Source organism: Hemicordylus capensis, chromosome 6 (genome assembly GCF_027244095.1).
Source record: "Hemicordylus capensis ecotype Gifberg chromosome 6, rHemCap1.1.pri, whole genome shotgun sequence".
In the NCBI taxonomy this organism is placed as follows: Eukaryota; Metazoa; Chordata; class Lepidosauria; order Squamata; family Cordylidae; genus Hemicordylus; species Hemicordylus capensis.
The window spans coordinates 141,440,294-141,465,620 of record NC_069662.1 but is presented as its reverse complement, the minus strand read 5'-3'; the positions used below and the strand labels follow the sequence as shown (position 1 = coordinate 141,465,620).

Genomic DNA, 25,327 nt, shown 5'->3' with positions numbered 1-25,327 from the left:
AGGCTCCACACATGCACACACTTGTACACAATATTAATCAGCTAGGGACTATAGCCCTAATCAGATGTGATGGTAAAAGGCACCACAGCTTCCCAGTCAGGGAAATGCCTGCCATCACGGTTACGGAGCTCGGATAACCACCGCTGTAACCATGAAAGGCATGCTGCCGGGGCAAGTGATGGAGCCAGAGCAGGACTTCCAGACCTGCTATAGGCACTGTACACAAGTCCAGCATCTTTTACCATCATGTCGGAATAGGGCCAATATGTTACAAGTTGTTGCTGCCATTGAAGATTCACACCTTTCACTTTCTGACAGGTTTCCATGAAATAATTTATTCATGTTGAACAACCATTCTTGGTATCTTTAAACACATCCCCGCTTTGATTATGAATGTGGGGGACAATTCTTCAAGGCAAATGCAAATTGGCCTGATCCTCTGTGCAATTATCATTGCCCTTAAGTTGACATGCTGATTATATGCACAGTGGAGGCCTGATTATCAACAACATACAAAGAGGAGATATCCTTTTGACTGGACCCCATGCATATTTACTCAGAAGTAAATTCCACTGAGTTCAGTAGGACTTACTCTCTAGAAAGTGGTCTCAGAATTACAACCCTAATAAATTAGCAAGGATGACACGTTTTTAAACAAACAGCAAATGCAGTGACTGCATTCCTTCCGTAATTTATTGGCTTTGGAGGGAGATCGAGTTGCAAAATGTACAGGGTGTCCCTGCAGTAGTCTGTTCAAGCTTGGTTTGCAAGTGTCTGCACCACTGGAACTAAATATTTACATGACTCAGGAAAGATCTAATCTCACCAGTCTCCCCTTTTTTTTTTTTTTTTTTTGGAAAAAGCAATTTGTGCATTATCTTTACCTACCACTCTGCATTCTCCACACAGAGACTATAGTTCATTATACAGATAACAAGCACAATCAATGAAGCAGCAGCCGCAGCAGAAAAATCTAAGGATTTCAACATTTTAGGAGGAAAGGGGGCCACTTGGGAATGTAGAGCTATTGGCAGGAAACCAAAATTCTCTGCAGGCAACTCCAAATATTCCTGTGGAAAACACCCGTGTGTTAAGACCTTATGTTACATGTCTGCAGCTTTTCCTGCCACACAGATGCATCACACATGAGTGTCCACATAATTTTAAATACCAGGGTATTTAGTCCAATCATTACTCCCAGATGCATATACACTGGCTGATATCCAAATTTAGAGTTGCCATGCCCCCCGAAATTCCGGTTTTCACCTGGATTTTAAGCATCTCACCCAGATTGCTTAGCCCACCCATATTCTCCTGGATTTCAGCTTTCATCCTTCTTTAAAAAAAAAAAAAAAAAAAAAGCTAAGCTGTAGCCCTTGTAGAAGCAGAGTAATAGAGCAAAATGCAGGCACTATTCTGCTCAAAATTTATTTTCAAGCCAATTTGCATAATATGTAAATTAAGCACCCGGATTTGGAAAGCCAACATATAGCAACCCTATCCAGATTGCTTTTTTGCAAGACAGTGCTTTGACAACTGGAGAAGGGGAGGGGCCACCATGTGCTCATTCCCAGCACCAGCCTTGCCCCCTGCATTGGCATGATGACTCAGGGGAAGGGGTGTGGCTGGCACACGGTAGTGTGCCCAGCCACAGTGGGGTAGGTGGGAAGTGCAGTGGAGGGGAAAGGAGCAATGGAGCAGAGGAAAGGGGGCATCGGGTGGGAGGGGCAAGGGTCCCTTGGTGACACCCCCCCCCCACCTGAACATTTGTCCAGTGTCCTCACTCCAGTCTCCCTAAGCACATGGGGACAACCGGGCAACCGAAACTGCAAGTAGGTTCTGCACTGTGTGTGAAACCACCCACAATATCTGGTGGGCTGGATCAGCAAGAATGAAGCTCACCTGTGCTATTTCTTGTTTCTCCAGATATCCACAGAGGGGTGTAACATTTGAAGATGGTCAACACATGTGAACTCCAAAGGACATGGGTCCAGATTGCATGGTCAGTTCCTGGATTTTATCCAGGCAGCCAACCACATGGTCTTGGTCCATGCTCACTGGATTTTATGCACGCCAGCTCTATTTTAAAAATACATCCCCATGTGGGGTCCAGGACCATTGGAGATGGGGATGGATTGTCAAGCAGGGAGATGTCTGTTACTCCTTACCCCACATATAGGCTAGGTTTGGAACAAGTATTGTCCAACCTGTCCCGAGACATCTTCTTTTCCATAGTGCCTTTTTAAAAAAGGTTGTTTCTGTTATGTTGTCTGTGCTTTAGCTTTAACTGTTTATATACTGGTTATTTTCATTCATAAACCACTTTGGATATTTTTAGTTGAAAAGCAGTATATAAATATTTTAAATACATCTAGAGTCAGAATCAACTTTATGATGAACATTTCTCACATGCAAGAGTTGCACTGTATTTGCATTCCCTGTACCTATAATTTAAATTAAATTGGCTAGAATGTTGATTAAAATCACTCTTTTTCTAGTTTTCTCTTCCACATTCAGTCCCGGAGTAATGTCATTCATCAATCACAAATTTCAGACAAAGCACTGATAGAATCAACTATGAAGATTTGCTCCGACTGCATTTTTCAGAGAAGGGTGGGATAGGGGAAGTAGAAACAATTCTAAATCTTATTATTTTGAGGCACTTGAAATGACAGCATCTTTGAATATGTGTTGGTCAACAATCTCAGTAGTAATTAAAATTATAAGCCTTATACTGCACACTTCTACTACCAGAAGTAGCAGATTTATCAAGCCTAGTGAAAGTCAGCTCATTGAAAAAGCAGGAATACAAGCATTAATTAGTACATCAGTCAACTAAAGCGTTAATTGATCAGTTGATGGAGGCCAATTTTAATTGGTAAGGGCACATTCTAAACAGTGGGTCTAAGAGTAAATGGCACACTTGTTTGTCTTTTGCGGCTATTTGGGTTTTGCTGTGTTACAGAGAGAGAGAGAGAGAGAGAGAGAGAGAGAGAGGAATAAAGATGACCTTTCCTTCTAAGAATGAGCCAGGGGTGCGGGTAGGGACAACTGAAACAGGGGGTGTGGCAGCACAAGGGCTACCACTGCCCTGTCAATGCATGGAGGCCACCAGCCACCTCCCCTGTATTACCACCCCGAACTGGGTGCTCCACTGGCCATGATCCTAGAGCTGCCCCAATGCAAGTGAGAACAGAAAGCCTGTTTATGGATGCACCGGTGTGAAACAGGTAGGCATCAGTGTTCTCTCTAAGAGGGATTCCCAGACGTTGTTGACTACAACTCCCAGAATCCCCAGCTGCAATGGCTTTTGCTTGGGGATTATGGGAGTTGTAGTCAACAACATCTGGGAATCCCTCTTAGAGGGAACACTGGTAGGCATGGCAAAGGTGACTGGATGAGTGGCATCAGTGATGAAGAAGGCAATGGCAGGCAGGCAGGCAGTGGTGGGGTATCAGGGGGGCACCCATCCTTTACTTGCTACAGGGCAGGGGTGTAGCTAGGGGAGAGGGGGACCATGTTCGCCCCTCTCCCCAGTGGCCCCTTGGAGTGAGGGAGCTAAGGGAGGGGTGGAGCTAAGGGGCGAACTAAGGAGCTGGGGCCCCCGGGTTCTTTGAACCCATCTGCCCAATTATAGCTACACCCCTACTTCAGGGCCACTACCAATCTTGCTGCACCTTGCAACGAGCAACAGGTTTACTACGGTCTATGCCGTTGAAGCACTATGAATTGTGCCCAGAATACAACAGAAAATCAATGTGTGCAATACACTAGTGCAATATACTGGTTCCCTGTGACCAGTTCAAGGACATAAGCTAATATTTTCAGAACCAGCCATCGTTTCCAAAGTGCCATGCAAAGCATATGATAGTAATTTAAGTTACTCCAGGTTACAGAGGCAGGAGTGGTCATTGCTTGTCAAGTACTACGACACTAGTCTATGAGAAACTGTTGCCAGTGCAGAATTTCAAGAGCTACTAGGGCTAGAACTGGGAACCCATAGCTGTATATACCCAGCCCCACATGGTGAGTCACCAGTGTTAGGAATCGGAGCATCTTCCTGGGCAGTGAAAGGTTCCCAAGTACTGGAGTACTCAATCTATTCAGGCTGACCATTAGCTCCTCAACAGAAAGTTTCTTGTTCAGGTTTGGGCTTTGCCGGGGTAACAATAGGACTTCCTAGCTTTGCTTCTCAGCTTGGTCTGACCTTCAGCTTGTGCTCTAGTTTTGACCTCCTGACTTGATCCTCCAACTCCTCCTAGTTCCACACAGTGGCTCAGCTCTGACACAGAGACAGGTTATGGTTTCACAGATACATCATAAAACTGCTGAAAAGCAATTACATTCAGTCCAACAAAATAAGCTTCTCCAAGCCTGTTCCTATAATTAGGGCACTTTTGTTGTGACAGGTTGACAAAGGCTCAGTCCAGACATCAAACTACCCTGGGTGCGAACCACGATTTCATATCCAAACCATGGATTGAGTTCCAAATAACCAGACAATGTTTTAAAGCTAATTGATTGCTTTCTCTTTCTGTCCGTTCAACATTTAAGGGCAGTGGCCTCTAGAGATGGACCAATGACCACTGTGATGGTTAGTCAACTCAAATATAATTCCAAGCCATGGTTAGCTCAAACAATAGTTTGGAAATTCACTTCAGACCATGGTTCTGCTTTTGGTTTGCCAGGAATAACTATCCAAGTTTATTAATTGTTAATTCAGACATGATGCCAAACTACAGCTAAGCTTTACAAACCACCTTTAGATTTGATACGTGAATTGAATCAAAAAGAGGTTCAAGTCATTTGAACTATCAGGATGTGTCGAGTAGGAAAGAAAACCCATGAAGACTGAGTCAAGGAAAGTCTGCATACCCTGCTGGTGAGCTAGGATGCCCATCCTGAAGACTCCAGAAGCCAACATTCTTGCCATGGTTTAGTTCATTTTCTCCCATTCTTTAATTGTCCATGTCAATAAACAGCTGAGAACTCAGAATCGTACTGTGCGCAATCTGATACTGAAGAAATCCCACCCATATTAAATTAAATATGTAGCACTTGCATCTATTTAAGAGCCAGACCATACAACCAGCAGAATCATTTGATGCAGCTCCTGCTGGAGTGCACTACTTCAGGTGGTGGGGATTGAATTTTTTAAAATTCCACCTAAAAGTTATCATGTCAGTGAAAAAGGCTAGGGTTAGGACCCTTCTTTCTGATATACTAGTTTTCTATATGCATGCCCTCTCATAGAAAAATTCCTGGAAACATTCCTACCACACTTGCAGTGTGAAATGGTATAACCCAGAAAGAGTAGTACCACATGATTCTGCTGGTAATGTAGCTCAGCTTGGCGGCTGTGCAGTTCCTGTATTTTATTACCTTGATCCAGAGGTTTATTACACATAGTACATATGAGGGCAGTTCATATGACTGTAAACTGGGTAGGAGGTAAGTCCTACCCAGTTTCAGGAGCTGGACACACTCCCATTATGTGTCCATGTGCTTGTAAAAAACAAGGTCAGAGGTGGGGAGCTTGATCGTCTGTCCAAGCCCCAGCTGGGCAGGATGAACATACCTTGCCCTGATTCCATCCCCAGCTTCAGAATGAGCTAGGCAGAAAAATCATCTGACCCAGCTGGGACTTGACAAGCAATCAAGCTCTCCACCATCAACCTTGCTTTTTACAAGCACACGAGTGCAAAACAGGAGCTTGCCCAGATCCTGAAACTGGATAGGACTTGTTCCCGACTCAGTTTATGGTTGTGTGAACTAGCCTGCTGACTTCCTGAAAACACAAAGGCTTCCTTCTTGATTTCCTGGTCAGCAGTAGCTCCATTCATGCATCTCCATGGTGGATGCAGAGCTGGCCCCACCAACCATAAAACCCACTTCCATAGGAACTCCATGTATTAAGAGATACATGCATGAGTTTTAGCATCAGGAGCATGTTTAATTTTGTATATAAGTTTGTTTGTTTTTAAATCTTCAGAATCTTTATACTATTGGTCTTTCATACCTGATCTCTCAGTCTTTCCTGGTGGCCCATTATTGCAGTGGCATGATGGGGGTACTTTTGCTTTAGATGCTCCAGAAAAGCTTCTCTCTTCTTGTCCATATCTGAAGTTTGCATTCCTAGGATTTCTTTGGAACTCCGAGGGCCGCCTACGGTGTGTCTCCGAGGAATGTTGCGGCCTGGCTTGGAACCAGAAGTCTGGCTGTTTCCAGAAGCAATGAGTTCCTTAGGCCACAAGCACTCTGCATCGTCTAATGAGGCTGCATGCAAGTGGCTCTTTCCCTGGTCTGCAAATTAAAAAAAGAAAAAGAAAAAAAAAGGAAGGTATTGTAAAGACAGAATCTCAACAGTCATTCTTATATAGAAGAATGAAATGGCACATACGTGAAGTTGAACTCCCAACTTCACATATACACTGAAGGAGTCTGAGCTGTCAGTGACTGACTAGGAGAGAGATCTTGGGGTCGTGGAGGACACTCGTTGGAAATGTTGAGTCTGTGCGCGGCAGCTGTGAAAAAGGCAAATTCCATGCTAGGGATCATTAGGAAGGGGACTGAAAATAAAATTAATTATAATTTTAATATTATAATTAATATTATAATTATAATATTATAATTAATATTATAATTATAATATTATAATTATAATATTATAATGACCTTATATAGGCCCGTGCATGGACTACAGTCTGAGCTGCAGTCCGAATTTGGACTGGTCCATGGTCCAGTGTTCAAGGCAGGGGAAGGGGGCGAGCGGCAACTTTAAAAGTAAAGTCGCAGGTCCTTACCAGCGTGACCGCTGCTCCAGGCAGCTTCCTACTGCAGCGGTGCTCTCCCAAGAAGCCCTCGCACGGCACCAATATACCTCTGTCACTCATCCTCCATGCATGAGTGGAGGTCAGGTGAGTGACGTAGGTGTGTCACTATGCATGGGCTACTGGTGTGGGGGGAAAGCACCATCGCAGCAGGAAGCTGCTTGGAACGGCCGTCACACTAGTAATGACATGTGCTTTACTTTTAAAGGTGCTTCTCGCCGCCCCCCAGCACTTCTTCAAAATGCTGGACTGGTCCATTGTTCAGCCAAACCGGAGCGCAGCTTGGACTGTGGTCCATGCACACCCCTACCCAAACCTATGGTGCAGCCACATTTGGCATACAGTTCTGGTCACTGTATCTTAAGAAGGACATTGTAGAACTGGAAAAGGTGCAGAAGAGGGCAACCAAGATGGTCAGGGGCCTGCAGGAGCACCTTCCTTATGAGGCAACACTACAGAATTTGGGGCCTTTTAGTTTGGAAAAGAGGCGACCAGGGGGAGACCTGATAGAGGTATATAAAAATTATGCATGGAGTAGAGAGAGAGAAATTTTTCTCCCTCTCTCACAACACTAGAACCCCACGAAACTGAAGGCCAGGAACTTTAGGACCAACAGAAGGAAGTACTTTTTCACACAGCACATAATTAAGCTATGGAATTTTCTGCCACGGGATGTGGTGATAGCCAGTAGCTTGGATGGCTTTAAAAGGGGCTTAGACAAATTCATGGAGGGCAGGTATATCACTGAGTACTAGTGTGGTGGCTATAGGCCACTTCCATCTTCAGATGCAAGATGCCTCTAAATACCAGTTGCAGGGGAGCAACAACAAGAAACAGGGCACACCTTCATCTCTTGCCTGAGGGCATCTGGTGGACCACTGTGTGAAACAGGATGCTGGATTAGATATGCCTTGGCCTGATCCAGCAAGGCTGTTCTTATATTTACTTTCAAGTCTATTTTGTAAAACAAAACTAAAAACCAAAGATGGAGTTCTCCTCTGTTCAAAGAAGAGTTGTATGCTGCTGAATGTTAATAAAGTAAGCGCTAAAGGGATTATTTGCATAAGTTATAAAAAAATAATATTTTCATGGAAAATAAATCATGAAGGAAAGCAGGTCCTTCAAGGAAAGCTGGTCTTTTCTATTTTGTCCTCCATACTGTTTGAAGGGGCGGGGGTAGGGTGGGGCAGGAATGAATGGCAAACTCTTTTATTCTTAAAGCTTTAACATCTACAGGGCAATTTTAAAAAATATTTTTCACCATAATGCTCCAGTACATTTTAATGGGACTATAACTAGTATTCCTTCGAGATGCCTATTGATAAAACTCCTTTGACAAAGTGGAGTTGAAATCCTTAATCTTTTTTCAGTGTGTTTTCAACATGTTCTGAAACCTCTGTGAAATAACAAGAAAAGCACTTTCCCCACCTCCTTTGCTCACCCACTGCTCCCCAGTTTTCAGACCATAGCTTTGGTTTTAAATTTCATGGATCTCGCTTGGATTTTATGCCTCTGCGAGACAGCAGACTGGAAAATATAGTGTCACTTTTTCAATAAACCATTCTTTGGAGAAATGAAATAAAAGCAAGTATATGAGATAGAGGGGGAGAAACCCCACAAAAAGTCAGATAACTTTTACAACTTTAAATTCTACTTTTAGGCCTGCCTATAATGGGTAGCTTTGTGAAAAGAATATAGGCATAGCATGGATGTTAGAGCTAACTTATCTGCAGGTTACTGAGTAACACAAACCCCCAAGGTCCAAAAAGAAAAATGCAGGTTGAAAGTTTGTTACCTAATACTGATGGAAAAAAATTGGTCAGTGAAGAGCAAAATGAGAAACATAATCACCAGGAATGTTTCCCAGGTCTATTTGTAACATTACCTACTATTAGTATGGAAGCTTGACTCTCTGTCTTAAGATTAATTACTGTACTTGTTCATGACAGCGAACAGCTAAAGAATTGGAGGCTCTCCACACAAGCAGTGCGGAGAGCCAAGGAGGGTTCTGCAGGGAGAGCAAGTTGACCCGCTCTCCCCGCAGATGATTCTGCGCCCAGCCCTGGGCGGCCGCCCGCCCACACAATTACCGCCCACACTGGGGGTAATTGTGTGGGCTGGCCACCCACACAATTACCGGCTCCGTCACAGAGCCAATAGGGGCTGCAGGGATCAAGGGCCACCTGGCCCCCAGAATTCCCAGGATGTCCCACGCAAGTGCGTGGGACATTCTGGGGAGACCCCCAAGGCCGGGAGGCTCATGGTAGCCTCCCAGTCGGGGGTTTCCTCATGAGTTGGCTCAATTCACAAACAATCAAACGGAGTTAGCAGAGCGCTCGCTCACAACCACACAAAACTGGGCTGGGCTCCCTCAGCCTGGTTTTGATTGGTTGTGAGATTAGCCTCTTGGAGTTGTACTGGGTGTTAAAGTCTTGCATTTAAGAAATTCAGCCAACAAGAAACGTTTTCTTTAAATGCTAGGCCACACAATCAGCAGAATCATGTGGTACAGCTCTTACTGGACGATACCACTTCACACCGGATAGGTTCACACGACCACCGGAAAGTAAGTAAGTCAGGAACCAGCATGCAGTCCCAGCAGCCATGTAGTATGACGCCGCCAGCTGCTGGTTCCTGCACTGCATTACCAAGATTCTCCTGACTTCTGCCCAATGTTTGTAATTGAGATTTGAAGTTGGAGGGAAGGAGTTGGGAAAATCTCAGTAATGCACTGTGGGAACTGGTGGCTGGCAACTTCACGCAACAGGCCTGTTGGGAAAATGCACTTGCCAGGAACCTTTGGCTCCCAGCTTACCAATTTCCAGGCGGTCATGTGAACCCACCCATTGTAAATGGGGGATTGAAGGTTTCAATATTCACTCATACATATTTTTTAAAACCTCAGCAGAAAAGCTGGGATTGAGAGAGGGAGGCAGGCAGAAAGCAGACAAGGTTAGTTTGTTCAGTGCTTCCGTATGTACAGTGGGACCTGCTCCTGAACCAGCGTGCACCAGATTGCAGGTACTGTGGGCTGTTCAGTGCTTAGATCCACTTGAACTCAATTTAAGCAGTTTTCGGGGCACTAGGGCTATGCATTCTCTTTGGGGACGGACAGAAACTGGAACAAAATGGGGACCATATGATTTGGTTTCCACGCTTCCAGAAACCAACGTGATGTGCAATGAATGAGTGCAAATGGAGTTCATTTTCAGAATCTCATTTGTTACTCATTTGGGGGGCAGGCGATCTATTCTTTTTTTAATCTCACTTTTTTGTTTGATTTTCACTTTGATGGTGGTGAAAGGAGCTTCAGTGCTAAGCCACCTCTTGGTAAATGCCATCTTGAATACCAAACCCTGAATGAAAGGTCAGCCCAACGCAAGGCAGTTAAAAACAAAATAAAATCCAGCACCATTAAAAAAATGGTAGAGACCAGTATGGATCAAGACTGCATCCCAGGGCTTTATGGGTATTCATGATGGCACCCTCCACCCCGCCTGAAGCAGCTGTGAACAGCAGTTCCTGCCGCTGCTAACACAGGTGGTAGTGAAACCCAGAGGCACTCTTACCCCTGGACTTCCAGGCCGAAGTCCAGGGCCTCCACAGCCTCAGGGGGCCCCCAAATCCTCTTTAGTCTGTCCCAGGTGGTGTGGTCACCTGGCTGACCATGGTGATGCTTAATTTGCAGGAGAGGGGGGCCTCCAAAGGCCTTGAGGTCCAGGCTCCAAAATAACCTAGGTGCACCTAAACTCAAATAGAAATTATATTTTAATTTTAAATTCACACCCAGAAACAAATGAGAGTCCCAACATGAACAAGGGCCCTTCAAATAGACCCAAATGGTCCAACTGCAAATTAAACATAAGCCATGAAAATGAATGCGATTCCAACATGATTGTTACAAATGTTTACACCTCTACTGAGCACACTGTTGTAGCTTTATAGTACAATCCTACCCATGTTTATTCAGAAGTCCTGTCTATTTCAGTGGGATATATTTTCAAGTAAATATGCTTAGGATTGGAGCCATGCAGCCCAGTTCTCTCCAATTGTGTTCTCTCTAATTTTTTAATGAGTTTTGTTCTGGGCGGCATTATCAGGGCAGTGTGTGTGCACATGCATTCAGAATGCGGCCTTCCTGATTCAACCTGAGCAGAACCTAAAATTAACTGAGCGGACATCCAAAAACTTGTGAGTGCGTGCATGTGCACATGCCTTAGAGGGAACACAATCTCTCTCCTAGTTAAATAAGAAGTGTAGCCTTAGGCTGCAATTCTATGCATACTTACATGGGAGTAATTGCCAATGACTCTGTGTGTTTACTCCTGAATAGGCATACACAGGAATACAATGAAAAGCCATACAAGTCCTTTGACATAATTTACCTGCACATATTATTATTCAGACTATTTCATGCAGTGCTTTTCAGCAACAGCAAAAAGTTGTTTACATTGAAAAATAAAAAAGAAGATGGTTCTCTGTCCCAAAATGGACACATAACCTAAAAGAAACACCAGGCACACACCAGCAGCAGGCACTAGTTGGATGCTGTGCTGGGGCTTATATGGAGAGTTGTTCTCCCTTTGCCCCCACTAAATATAAGAGAGCTACCAGGGATGACTCTGAACTACTGAGGCAGGATGTCAGGTGCCACCCCCCTCCTCTTCTCCCCCCACCTTTTGAAGCAGAGGGGGAGGGTTTCTTGCCACCTTGCTGGTGTCCCAGTAACCTGCTGCTGAGGCAACGCCTCGTCTCACCTCACCTCACCTCTGCCACTTGAAAAGTTGCTCCATAACACGGGTATGTTGCCATTAGCTAAGCCATTCTCAATTTTAATACCAATGCCAGCATCCCTCTCTGAAAATTTGCCCTTTGCATGATGTGGCCGTTAGCACACACCTTGACCTTTCTCGTCAATATTTGCATCAATGGCCACCATCACAGAGCAGTTTCCTACAGTGTAGGCTGAGCACTTGTGGCATACAGCTGGGAAAGCGCTCTTCTCTCTCCCAGGACATTGCTGTGCATATGCTGGAAGGACCGTTCTCCAGTCTGCATAACCTGTGCGGCTCCTGCAGTCTGTGTGTTGTGCACGGGCAAGGATGGAGTGCTAGCCTCTGCAGACAATGTTGGGGTGCAACGGAGAGTGTATCCAAATCCCTACATGAACACCCCATCAGTATACAGGAGGCCCGCATTTTTCGCCAGGGCTGCATTCTTGGCTACCACCACAAATGCCAAAAACCACAAAAACTGAAACCTTTTGCACCTACTGAGTACTGAGGAGCCCAACCTCACCATTCCAACAGGCACAAGATTTCAATAATCACAGTTCTGGCATTTGCATCCCTGTGATAATAGAAACCAAGTATATATAGCCTCACTGCAAATAGCTGAAACTGTGAATGGAGAACCCGCAAAAAATGAGGGTCTCCTGTACTTTCATACCTCTTCAGCAATCAAGGAAGATTCTTACTTAGGCCAAGGTAGCAAAACAATGTTATCATGCAAGCCAATGTGACTGAAGTTGATAGGGTAGCAGGTACGGATGCATGGAACGCATATTCCAGTCCCCCCTCAGTCATGAAAAAGACTAGCAAATTCATGGTAGACGGGTCTATTGCTGTCTATTTGTCATAATAGCGAGATGGAACTGCCTTGTTCAGAGGCAGTATACCTGTATGTACCAGATTCTGGAATAAATCAGAGGGACAGCCACCAACTTCATGCCCTGCTTGTGAGCATCCAGAAGCATCTGGCTAGCTGCTGTTAACAAAATAAAAGAGTAGGTGGTTTCCAGCAAGGTTTCCTTGATTTTCTATAATAAGGGTTACCAACTTTGGGTCCCCAGATGTTGATGGACTACAGCTCCTATCATCCCTAGCCACAGCGGCCTTGTGCTAACTGGCCCCCTGTTAACTGCATATAGAAGTAATTCTCTTCCAAGGGAGAGCAACTGTCCAGGACAGAGCAACTGTCCCTATACAACCCCAGCACAATATCCCTTCACTGGTTGCTGCTGCTGTCTACCCTGTATTTCTTTTTAGATGGTTAGCCCTTTTGGGACATGGGACACTCTTATTTATTATTTACTATGTAAACCACTCTGAGGATGTTTGTTGAAAAGCAGTGTATAAATAGTAGTAGATAATAGTAACAGTAGTAGGTCGTACACCAACAATAACAACAACAACAGGCAGGAGCGTAGCAAGGCTGGAGTGGGCCCAGAGACAAGATTTTAAAATGGGCCCCCTCCTCACTGAAGCTCAGTTCATGAAGTAAAGAAATCTTAAATGAGGCTAAACCTATGTGCCACAACAGATCATCCTAAATTGTTTTTTTTAAAGGTCTTGTAAGTTGTGGATGATGCAATTCATTTAATGGTACCAGAGAAAGACATGCTGTTCTGGTAGCTCCAGGTCTTAACACTCACATCAGTTTCAGAGGATGAAGACAACTGAAGGAAGCCCGGGCGGGTGCATGGCTGGGGGAGTCAGTCATGGGACTTGCCTCTGGGGGGCCCCAAGGCAGTGGGCCCCCAGACAACTGTCTCCCTTTGCCCTATTATAGTTACGCCCCTGACAACAGGGCAGGGATGTAGCTAGGGGAAAGGGGGCCTGTGTTCATCCCTCTCTCTGGTGGCCTCCCAAAGTGAGGGATATAATGAAGAAAATAGGGAGGGGTGGAGCTGGAGGGCCCTCAGGAGCTGGGGGCCCGTGTTCTTTGAAGCCTTTCGCTCAATTATAGCTACGCCCCTGCAACAGGGGACTCAACAGTTGGGAACCCTAGAACAGGCATATGCTGGTACACCAAGAGATTTCCAGCTATAAAGTCAACATGCTCTAACCTATTATTATCAATAATTTCTACAAGCACTTTCCAGCTTACATTTAGCTACTATCATTTCTCTTCTCCCGTATCAGTGTATTTCTTGATGCACTCAGAATCAGATACTAGGTGTGCTGTTTTTCAATACCTCAAAGAAGAGGCTCAGGGGGATGGGGAGGAGGGAGAGATTTGGATCTGCTAAAGACTTTAAAAGCCAGTCAGCATTCCTGAGTACTTTATATTAAATTGTTATATTGTTAGGGGGTTAGAGTACAGCTGCTGCCACACATGCTGAGGGCTGTTGGAGAATGAAATATTTTCCACATGTAATGTAATTACAAAAACATCCAATCTCAATAATTTTAGGATAATCCTGTCTGAAAATAAAAGAGGCAAAATTCTAACACAAGGCGCAAGGAATGCTGCTAAGATAAGGGGCACATCAGACTATCACACTCTGCAGTATTCCTAAGGGCAGCCCAGTGCTAAGTTGGACAGTGAATCAGCCAACGGCCAAAGAAATGGCTTATCCCAGATGTTTTTAAATGGTGCATCCTAAATGGAGGCCATTTTCCCCTCCTCTTTGTGGAGCTTATGGAGGCAATTCGGAAAGGTCTGTTGGGTAGCTGATACTGCAGCCATTCAAGAGAGAGGCTACTGTTCCTATCTCTGCATTTAAGGATCACAAAGCAAACTGCACATTGTGTCAACAAACTGATTGTGGGCACTTCCTTGAGGCCCCAATGATCTAATGTGTCACAAACAGAACTGAAGGTTCACAGAGCCTGCCAAATCCTGCTACCTTGTCTACACAGCGACTCAGAAGCACCTAATTAAAAGGGTAGGAAGGTCACTTCATCCAGGAAGTTCTCTCTAAGCAGCAAAAATTTCTGGGCAAGAGAAAAGCAAGAAAACTGCAACGTGAACATCTACAGGTGTATGCATTGAATGTGTCGATTTTCTGTAGACCTGTTGACACATTATGTTCAAGGCATGTGCGGTCTGTGTATAGAAGGGCTGCACAACTTCCTCCTGGGAATACAACTCATAGGAACATAGGAAGCTGCCATATACCGAGTCTGACCATTGGTCCATCCAGCTCAGTATTGTCTACACAGACTGTCAGCAGCTACTCCAAGGTTGCAGGCAGGAATCTCTCTCAGCCCTATCTTGGAGATGCCAGGGAAGGAACTTGGAACCTAGGTGCTCTTCCCAGAGCGGCTCCATCCCCTAAGGGGAATATCTTGCAGTGCTCATACAAGTAATGAAAATGCAAACCAGGGCAGACCCTGCTTAGCAAAGGGAACAATTCATTCTTGCTACAAGTCCAGCTCTCCTTCCCTAAGCAACCTGACTATTGGACATATAGTTGCTAGGGTTGATGGGAATTGTAGTCCAAAAACAGCTGGAAGGCCAAAGTTGTGCAACCTTAGTGTATAGTGTACATTCAACACAAGTACAATAGTACACGTCCTTTTCGCATGCTGCATCTTAGGGGGGCCTGTACCCAAGGTCAACTTCTGAAGTGAATGCATGTAGAGTTGTTCACACAAAAACATGCGCATGTGTACAGACATCTGTATGCACATACAACCTAATGTCTGAAGAGGGCTACTGGATGCACACAGTCAATCATACCTACCCAGGAAGTATAAGTGTGCACTGGCCTGCCTGAGGTGTGGCAATTAGCAGCAACACATGAGTTTGTGTGATCCTCTACTCCACTCCCCTCTCCTTTTCTTTGCTCTTGGGCTCACAGAAACCTTTCCTCTCCCTTTCTTGGATGCTTTCCAGATTAGACCCTGCAACAGGGTCGTGTCATATCTCGGAGGTGTGCTTCCACACTTCCTGCATTATGACACCACAGTCCCTATGCGGACAGCAGGGTGCCGTTCACATTTCCAATGCCTTGTTTCAAATTTAATTGCTTAGATAGAGAGCTTGGACATCATATATCAGGAATAAGGAAGTTGCTGTTTTTCCAGGTTGTTCGTTTCCATGAGACTCCATGCATCCGATGGAGCTCCATGCATCTGATATCTGCCTATAGCAACAGTGGGTAGCCAAAAGCCCAAGGTCTTGCTGCTCAGGGAATTTTAAGTATTTGTGATTTCATCTTTTAGGAAATAGCCATCTAGACCTCATGATTAGGGGCGCGATCAGCTATGGACATTAATGATTTCTGAAGTGACTGAAATTCATAATTGCCCAGCTCCATATACACATTTGCCCAGCTTGTAATGCTCGGCTGTATTACAAACTTAGTAGTGCCATTTCCTGCAGAAATTCTTCTTGTCATGTTAAGTGAGATTCTACACATGTGCAGCAGATGCTGAAAGATAACTGCCATTATGAATGTGCAAAAGTTCATTAGCTGATGTGATGAGGACATTATTCAAAGTATTCCCATTGACCTTAAAATCCATTTTATTTTAATAGAACATGACTGACATGTTCCTGGCATGAAATTAAAATTAATTTCAGTAGGACTACTTTGAGTAATTTTTATCATGCCAGCCATTAAAATTAACTCCTTACTACCTATGAAGCTGTCATAGAGTGTGTGCAATACAGGACCAGAACACTCAGACCGAACAGCCGTTTTCTTGGCATCATTTCTCTCTGGATCAATTCTGTTGATCGTTTCCTGTAAACAAATGTTGTGGTTAGTGCTCCCCATCAAGGTTGTAAACCCTGTCTTGTTCCTGGGTATGTCCCAGGCTTTTCTCAGGGAGGTTCCAAGTTCCCTCCCTGGCAGCATCTCCAAGGCTGGGAGAAACTCCTGCCTGTAAGTTGGTGAAGCCGCTGCCAGTCTTTGTAGACAATACTGAGCTAGACGGACCAAGGGTCTGACTCAGTATATGGCAGCTTCCTATGTACCTGAAGATCTCAGGGACTGGACCTGGGGCCTTCTGCATGCAAAGCATGTGCTCAACCACCAAACTAAGGCTGCTTCCTTATTCTAGAACACCCACATATATCAAAATATTTATTTTGGCAGGGCTGAGAGAAGGGATGGTTGAATTTCTAAGTGGTTTTCTCTGCTGTGGTGAATGCAGGTCAGATGGACCCCAACCACAATGTCTAGGGTACAACGTAATGGATTGTGTGTATCTGGCACCACTAGTGTGTATGTGCCAGCATTAGGAAAGGGCTTTCAACGAATGGATCAGCTTTTTCTGAATGTTTGCCAGGAAGTTTTACACACCACAGTTTTACCACAAGGTTTTTGCTTTTAGCTCACATCTCCTCCGGAATGGAGGGTGCAAGTACACATATCGGCCAGATTTCCCCCAAAGTCCCTGAGAGTTACCGGGGAGCAGTCCACATGTGCAATTCGGGTTTTCCAGTGCGCCCGGGTATAGCCCAATTTATCTCCGGAGTAAAAAACTCCACTATTTTCAGCGGTTTTAAAATCAGCTTTAAATTTGCAGTACAGCCTTCTGGTAAACCTGCGGTAAAATCTGCTGTGTGTAAAACCTCCAGGAGAGCCCTTAAATACAGAGCCAATACCAAATGGAGCTGAGGGGAGTTTGCTCATCACTGTTAAGGACACGCACAAACACAGGAAGTGCAACTCACTTGCAATTACTTATTTGCACATAATAATATGTCAGGTCAGCTTCTGACCTGACATATTACGCAGGTCAAAAGCTTCTCAGAACTGAGTATATGACAGGGCATAACTATAACTGAACAACAGAGAGAAATGTCCCAGGGCTCCTGAGAGAGAGAGAGAGAGAGAGAGAGAGAGACACCACCGATGGGGTGACAGCTTGCTCTTTACTATTGATGTTGCAATGTTACTATATAAGGTTATTGTAGTAAATATTTCTGAGCTGGAGGATGTGTGTGTGTGTGTGTGTGTGTGTGTGTGTGTGTGTGTGTGTGTGTGTGAGAGAGAGAGAGAGAGAGAGAGAGAGAGAGAGAGAGAGAGTCAGTCTGCATGTGTAGAGAGTGTGTGATATTATTTTCAAAGAAGTGAGAGAAAGTGCATGCTGAGAATGTTTTCTTTTTCACCTTGGTCTTACAGTTCTTCTGCAGCAAAGGCACAGCAGCGGGGGTGGGTGGGTGGGTGGGTAACGAAGGCGGTAGGGGGCACAGGGGGCATTTTAGCTTCTTGTCCCAGGGCCCACTCCAACCTTGCTATGCTCCTGGTATATGATAGCACAGCTCTGCAAATCCACAAAACCTACTATAGTACCCTCAAAAAAGTTACCAAACACCTGACCAAGCGTATGCATATTAACCATGTATGGCACACTTGATGGCCTTGGGAGAAAACAATAAAATTATCTTATTGCATTGTAATTAAGTAATTACATACTTAAGAAAGTGCCTCCTTTGTCATGAACCCTGCCACTTATTAAGATCATCTCGGGAGGCTACGGTTGCCACCAGTTCATCTGGTGACAACTCAGGGCTGGGCCTTCTCTATGGCTGCCCCAGGGCTTTGGAATGCACTCCCTGTCAGAACAAGAGCTTCTCCATCTCACATTGTTTTAAAAAGTCCCCTAAGACACACCTGCTTTCTCAGGTAGGTTCAAAGTTCCCTCCTTGGAATCTCCAAGATAGGACTGAGAGAGACTCCTGTCTGTAACTTTAGTTCAGCCACTGAACAAAGGCTGCTTCTTTATATAAAATGTCCACATCTATCAAAATATTTATTCTGTATAGACAAAAGAGTGTATCGGTTTTAGTGAAATCTGCCCATGTGAAACACAATATAATATATATGGGCTCTGAGGACTCCTAAATGCTTCTGTAACTGGAATTGTATAAATTCCAGTTCTCAAAAACAGAACTAGATAGTTTCCCAACCATCTATAAGAGTAGTTTCAGATTAGACATGTGGTCTGCTATCTGAAATGTTTGCTCTGAATATAATATCCCTCATAAAGGAAACAGTTTGCAACTTATTTTAGACAAAACAGAGTGAAACCGGCACAGAGTACACTAAATCTGACCTTACACGAAAACCCTGCTCATAATTTTTGGCTGCATTCCAAGACAAACACATGAGTTTCACATGGAGCACACTCAGCATTGAGCAATTTACTGTGGGTTTCTGGGCTTTAAATTTTTAAGTCAAAATTGTGACCCTCCGTTGCACAAAATGAAGAGAGCAGACTTCCGCACACTGCTGAAGTACACAATATTCCAAAGATGACTTGCCTTCCCTGTGAGGATACGACCCTCCCTTGCCATAGATTGTGTTTCATGTCTGCAATTTAAAAAAATAAAATAAAAAAAGAATCCTCATCCTCTTTGCTTTTGCAAAAGTCTTTCCCACAAGCACAAGTCGGATACAAGGAAGAGACAAACCAATCGGCCACCCCATTATAAATAAAGTATCTGCTTCATAGAATCTGTCAGTAAAATATAAAAAGCCGCAATGAGGGACATGTCGAATGTAACTCCATCTAGGAGAGCGATTCTGTTACTTACCCTTCATCTCTCTGCTGTCTCTTGGACAAGCCAGGAGCGGCTCAGATTTCTGGCTTTCAGTTTCCTCCATTGTCCCTGCCTACTTTCAACTGCACAAGCTTTCGATTCAGAAGTTGAGAACTTGCAGCTTAGAAAACTATCAGGGAAAAAGTGCCTCCAGCAGAAAAGGAAATCTATCCTCCTCTTCCCAGTGAAAAGTCCCTTTCAAAAGGGAGCTGCATTCCAGGAGGGCTGGAGCCTCTGTGAAAGAGTCATGGTGTTCAGCAGACCCGTGGGCAGCACTTTTGAGAGCGGCTGTTGCTTCTGCGGCTGTTGCTGGAATAGCCCCCAGCCTCTCTCGGTGAGGCCCCCAACAGGTGATAGATTGGTCTGGGAGAGAGCTTCTAACCTAGTGCTTTTCCATTGCTCTGGAATAACAGAGTTTGCTCTTCCACTGAGCCACACTACTGATATGATTAGAGGCCTGACACTGGAATCTAGGTTTTGAAATCCTTAGCCATAGAAAGGTGGGGGGAGTATTTTTTCAATAATAACATAGGAAGCTGCTATATGCAGAGTCAGATCATTGGTCTATCTAGCTCAGTATTGTCTTCACATACTGGCTTCTCCAATGTTGCAGGCAGGAGTCTCTCTCAGCCCTATCTTGGAGATGCCGGGAAGGGAATTTGGAACCTTCTGCTTTTCCCAGAGTGGTGCCATCCCCTGAGGGGAATATCTTGCAGTGCTCACACTTCTAGTCTCCCTTTCATATGCAACCAGGGCAGACCCTGCTTAGCTAAGGGGACAAATCATACTTGCTACCACAAGACCAGCTCTCCTCTCTACTTCTATTAGTAGATGGAAATGCTATTATCCATCTACTAACAATGAATGTAGGTTTCTGGGCCATGTCCTTTTAGGGCTTTTCTCTCTCTCTCCCAACATTTTAGAGTTGCTATCTGACCAAACAGAAAATGGCTTTAACTTTTCTGCATCTTGCTGTGCAGAAATCAGCTTGTAGAATTTTTCACTGTCTGGAGGTTAAGAATCATGGCCTGCTAACCAGATCAAAGTGCTGTTGGGGCTAGTAAACCGGCAATCTTATTAAGGTGGAAAATCATAGTGTGGAAAATGTAGATTTCCCGAAAAATAGAAGGTGTGCCCTAAATGTTGTGCTGAGAAATTGTGTAGTGGCTAGAGTGCTGGACTAGGACCGAGGAGACCCGAGTTCAACTCCCCATTCAGTCATGAAACTAGCTGGGTGACTCTGGGCCACTCACTTCTCTCAGCCTAACCTACTTCACAGGGTTGTTGTGAGGAGAAACCTAAGTATGTAGTACACCGCTCTGGGCTCCTTGGAGGAAAAGCCGGATAGAAAAATGTAAAAGTAAAATAAATAAATATGCAGGGATTCTCATATGTGGGTCTCCAGATGTAGTCGGATGACACCTCCCGTCATCTCTAGTCACAATGGCCAAAGATTGAGAATGATGGGAGTTGTAGTCCCACAACACTGGGGAGCCAGGCAGTGTTCCTGTAGAAGGGATTCCGAGATGCCTTTGGACTACCACTTCCATCATCCCCAGCCACAAAGGCCCATCCTCTCCTCAGACTGGAAGTAAGTGGAAGTAGCCCTGTGCGTGTGCACGTCAGGCTTGCTTGCTTGCACGTCGGGCAAGCACATGGCGTACGCGTGCCGACATGCGCACACACACGGGCTACTTCCACTCTGAGTACAGAGTGGCAGGGAGGTATGCTGCCGCCCCACTGGACCGGTTTTTTAGCAAGCGCCAGCGAGGGAAACACAGCAGGGGCGGGGGGGGGGGAGAGTGCATCCTTCCCCACCCTTAAAGTTATCCCCTCCGCCTTCAAACCAGCCCCTGCCGGTTCTGTGCACATCGCTATCTGGCAATACTAAGCAGAATTAAATTAAGGTTTATAATTGCAGCCTTTGTGAAATCTATTTTTAAAAAAGACACTAAAACATGCCAAGCAATAAGCCAGAAGAAAATTAGCTAGCTTGAAATATAACTGGAAACTAATATGAATACACTATAGCTACAGACTTGGCTGACTTCCCGGGCCATTAGCTAGTGAAAGAAGTGGTTTAAGTGACAAAGGGTGCATTCCAGAATCATTGAAGTCAATGGGAGTATTGCCATTGATTTGTGAGTTGCAGAATAAGCATATATCTTTTGAAAATCCAACAACTCAGCATAAAGCCTATCCATAGCAATCTGGCATAGAAATAAATGCCTCCCCACCATTCTCTCCCTTTCAGGTTTTAAAGGGTTTGTTGTCTTCTATCTATTTTGGGGTGGCAGGAACGTGAATTATGAGCATAATCATTGATCGTTCACAAAAAGAGGGTGATGTTAGTTTAACCAGAATCTGTCATTCCCAAGGTACACATGCTCCCATGGAACATGATGTGAGTATCTGGAATTTACCAGGAATCTCAGATTCAATGCCATGGGCAACTACAATGAGGCTAAGATCAGTTCTTGGTTAACAGTCTTAGCTTCATAGTAGTTTCCTGCAACATTGAATCTGAGATTCCTGGTCACTTCCAGATTTTCACACTGTGGTCTGCAGGAGTGCACATACCTTGGGAATCGCAGATTCCTGTTGTTGTTGTTGTTGTTGTTGTTGTTATTATTATTATTTTGATTTCTATACCGCCCTTCCTTACATTGTAGAGATCATGAGAACCTACCCAAAGAATGGCTATTTCCAAGAGTTCTTTTGTGGTTCTTTACTTTCTTGAATACTGTACGTTCTTGAATACTGTATGTATGAATACTGTATACTTTCTTGAATACTGTATGTGTTTCCTTTCCAGAATGTGTGCGTTCTCATGCTCCTGCTTTGGAACTGGAGTGTAGGAGTGGCAGAAGGTTGCACATTGTGCTCTCTTCTGTGTGCACATTGTGCATGATGATGCCTTGTCCCATGACTGGCTGCTGCTCTGTATTTATATAAAAGTTTGCATCAATTGCATCAATCAGCCACAGTATCACTAAAAGTAAGAGGCTAAAAGTAATCAACTGAGCATTTGTTAGCTACGTCTACTGGCTTTAAGCACCTAGACTGATTAATGCAGACTGCACAGGCACAAAATCAGCACATTAATTCATAATAAACTCAATTTATATTCTGAGAAAGAAGTATTTCAGGGCTATGGAGCTCTCCTCAGTACACCTGGACCATATAGCTGGGAACATTCTCCTCCCAAGCCCAATAATTTCGATTTCCAGGGGACATTCAATGGAAATGGGTGTTGGGAGCACCCCTGCAGAACAGTATTCCCTCTAGGGAAACTGAAGGACAGTCTGTTTGGGCTGCATTACGGGCAACAACTGTAGGAGTGGAAGAGAACCAGGAGTGAGGGAACAGACCAGGAACTGAGGCACTGTTCCCTCTAAGGTGTGTGCATGTGTGCATGCTCATACGTTTTTGGATGTCCGCTCTGTTCATTTTAGATCCTGCTCAGGTTGAATCAGGAAAGCCTCATTCTGAATGTGCATGTGCACACACAGCCTTGATACCGCTGCTCAGAACAAAACTCATTCCACAAAGAGATTTAAAAAATTAGAGGGACCACTGAACGGAGGTCAGGGAGCAAGCCAGAAGTCAAAGCCGAAGCCATGGGTCAAAGCTGAGCAGACAAGCCAGGGATCACAGACAACACACCAGAACTAAGAAGACCTTGATGCTGAACCACAAAGACCTTGATGTCTTGCTCCCAATAGAAAGTTCTTATGGGGCCAGCGAGCTCTGTGTACAGGTTCAGCTGTTGCAGTTCAGCATTCTACCACACGGGGCAGTTGAATTCAGAGTCTGTCTGATACAGATATTTGCACAGTAGGAGCAAGGAGAGCCACTTCTGCCAAGTCAGTGGTGGCTAGTGCTGCTGGGGTTGGGGTGGGGTGGAAGGACAGGACAGGCAAGCACAGAACAGGTGCTCTCTCACTCTCTCTTCTTGCCCCCCAGCCCCAGTGGCAACAGCCACCACTGCAGGAAGGGCCTTTGAAAAGCAAGCCACCACTACAAAAATGTCATTAACCAATGCTGGCCTTGAAGTCCTGTTGTGATGGTGCATGAATAGCTATGTGCATTCTGAAGGTGCTTTCCTTGCACTTCTGGCTTTGTGTACACGAGTCCTTCCCCAAACCACCCCATCATGTGGGGTGGCTTGGACAGGTAAAGAATTCCCTCGCTAGTAGACACAGATGAGCAGAACCTCTGCTTGGTTCTGCAAAAGCAACACATAGATTATTCAGGCAGCAGCGATGTCCATTGCTGAAATCAGGAGCTGGGTCTTCTGAAGACTGAAAGAGCTGTCCCAGCATGCACTGTGCTGCGAGGAGGCTGGCAACCCTCATTACATCATCAGCTCTTTTCTGATTGGCTGTAAAGGAGCAAGAGGCGGGCCCAGCCCGAAGGTGTTGCAAGCAAAGGATCATAGAGTGCTCTTTGCAGAGAGGCACATTCACGAATTACAAACCCTGTAGCCACAGCACTCTGTTGTCAACATGGCTGCTGCTTCCCAAGATCTGCTACCAAAGGCAAATGTACCCAGATGACCAAAACACATCGTGGTAGGAGTGCTCACTTTCCATCCTATCTTGGTAAAGAGCACGGTAGAGGAACTGGGTAACCCAGATTTGAGCAAGCTGGTTTGGAGGATTTCCCATGGGTTTCCATGACTATGAATCCCTAGGCATACTGTCTTCTACCCTCTTTTTCATGCTCATGTGAATAAGCTCCAAGAGTAGCAAGACCCGGACAGACAGACCCTGCAGCACCCTGTGGAGCAAATTTTCACATTGATTCTGAAGTCCCATTATCTGCAAAAGTCAGACTTTTAATAAAATTAATTTTCTCTTGTTGGTAGCTGACCTCTCTTGCCCTCAGTGAACCAAGCAGAGTCATTCGACCGAGTCATAAAGACATACAATGACTCTGTCCTTTATGCTCTTTCACTTCTCTTTGGCTCTCCAGAAAACATCTCACAAGAGTCACCTTCTATGTTGACTGTGGGATTTATTTTGTACATTCTATTATGGGTATGCAAACTCTATTAGGAAAGGGAAGTCAGAAAAAGGAAACTACTCATGCGGCCAACCTCTTGAACTAAAACAAGCTAGGCTAGATGCAGGCACTGAAGAATATAGGCCCTTGTCCAATTATATTTATATACCGCCCTTAGCCCTACGACCCCAGGGCGGTTAACAAGATAGAAGAAGAGCCCCGAGTGCCCGTAGCCTGCCGGTTGCCCCCCATCTCCACTACCGTCCCTGTCACACAGCAGTGGTTGAAAAAAGTTTTTAAAAGGATTTAACTTGCCCCCAACCCCCAGAAATTTGCTGCCTCTTAGAATTTGCTGCATCAGGAAAGTGACTATCTTGCCTATGCGTTAATCTGCCCCTGGAGGGACGATCATGATGAATATCAACTGTCCTTTCTGGGACAGACTGGGAAGCTACTCCACATTTCTCAAGGGAAAGTGAATCTTGCATGTTACAGAATCAGTTGACAGAGTTCCCAAGTCTGATAGGAGGTTATTTTAAAGTACAGGAGAAGGCAGGCAGTAGCACACTTCAGACCAACAGAAAATAAAGGTAAGCTCAGAAAAGGTGCAAGATAGGTGTGGGTGCTTTGCAGAAGCACTCCAAATTGTTGCCATGATGAATTAGTTATGGGTGTACCATATGAATATGATGAATATTTGTACTCTGTGTGTGTGTGTGTGTGTGTGTGTATATGTGTGTGTGTGTGTATAAATGAATAATCTTCATCAAAGGCAATGGTTTCTTTTTGTCATCTGAATACATAGTTTCTTTTCCTTTAAGGGGTGGGGAAGTGTTCTCTCCAGGCATTATAAAACATCCCCGGGAGCATGTTCTGAAGCCCCACCCCTGCACCGACATGCTCAGGAGCTTTGCCCCACTGTCCACAGTTACGGCGTTTGACTGCAAAGGCAAACACTGTACTCGTGGATGGTTTGATGCCAGCCAGAACCATGGACAGTGAGGGGCAGGGGGCGGAGATTCTGAGCATTTCAGCACAGAGGCGGGGTTTCAGAGCATGCTCCTGGGGTCGCTGGGTATCATGATGCATAGTGTTACGACTTTGCAAGAGCCAACTTATTTAGACTGTGTATGACTGCGTAACGCTGTGCCCTGTGGTGGCTGAGGACTTCTAAGGCAGCCCTGATGCTGGTCAAAGGCACTTGTTGC

General features: G+C 44.9%; 1 protein-coding gene across 12 annotated transcripts in view; it reads right to left on the bottom strand.

Moving 5' to 3' along the window:
• Positions 1-25,327, bottom strand: part of KIAA1217 (KIAA1217 ortholog) — a 576,411-nt gene that overhangs the window by 266,545 nt on the left and 284,539 nt on the right. For all 12 annotated transcript variants that reach the window (XR_008309941.1, XR_008309940.1, XM_053262266.1 and 9 more), the window contains one exon: positions 6,020-6,303. Coding sequence is in view for 10 of the 12 variants with exons in the window: in XM_053262266.1 (XP_053118241.1) it covers positions 6,020-6,303 (284 nt within the window). In the remaining 2 variants the exon portion in view is untranslated. The remainder of the gene's footprint in view (positions 1-6,019; positions 6,304-25,327) is intronic.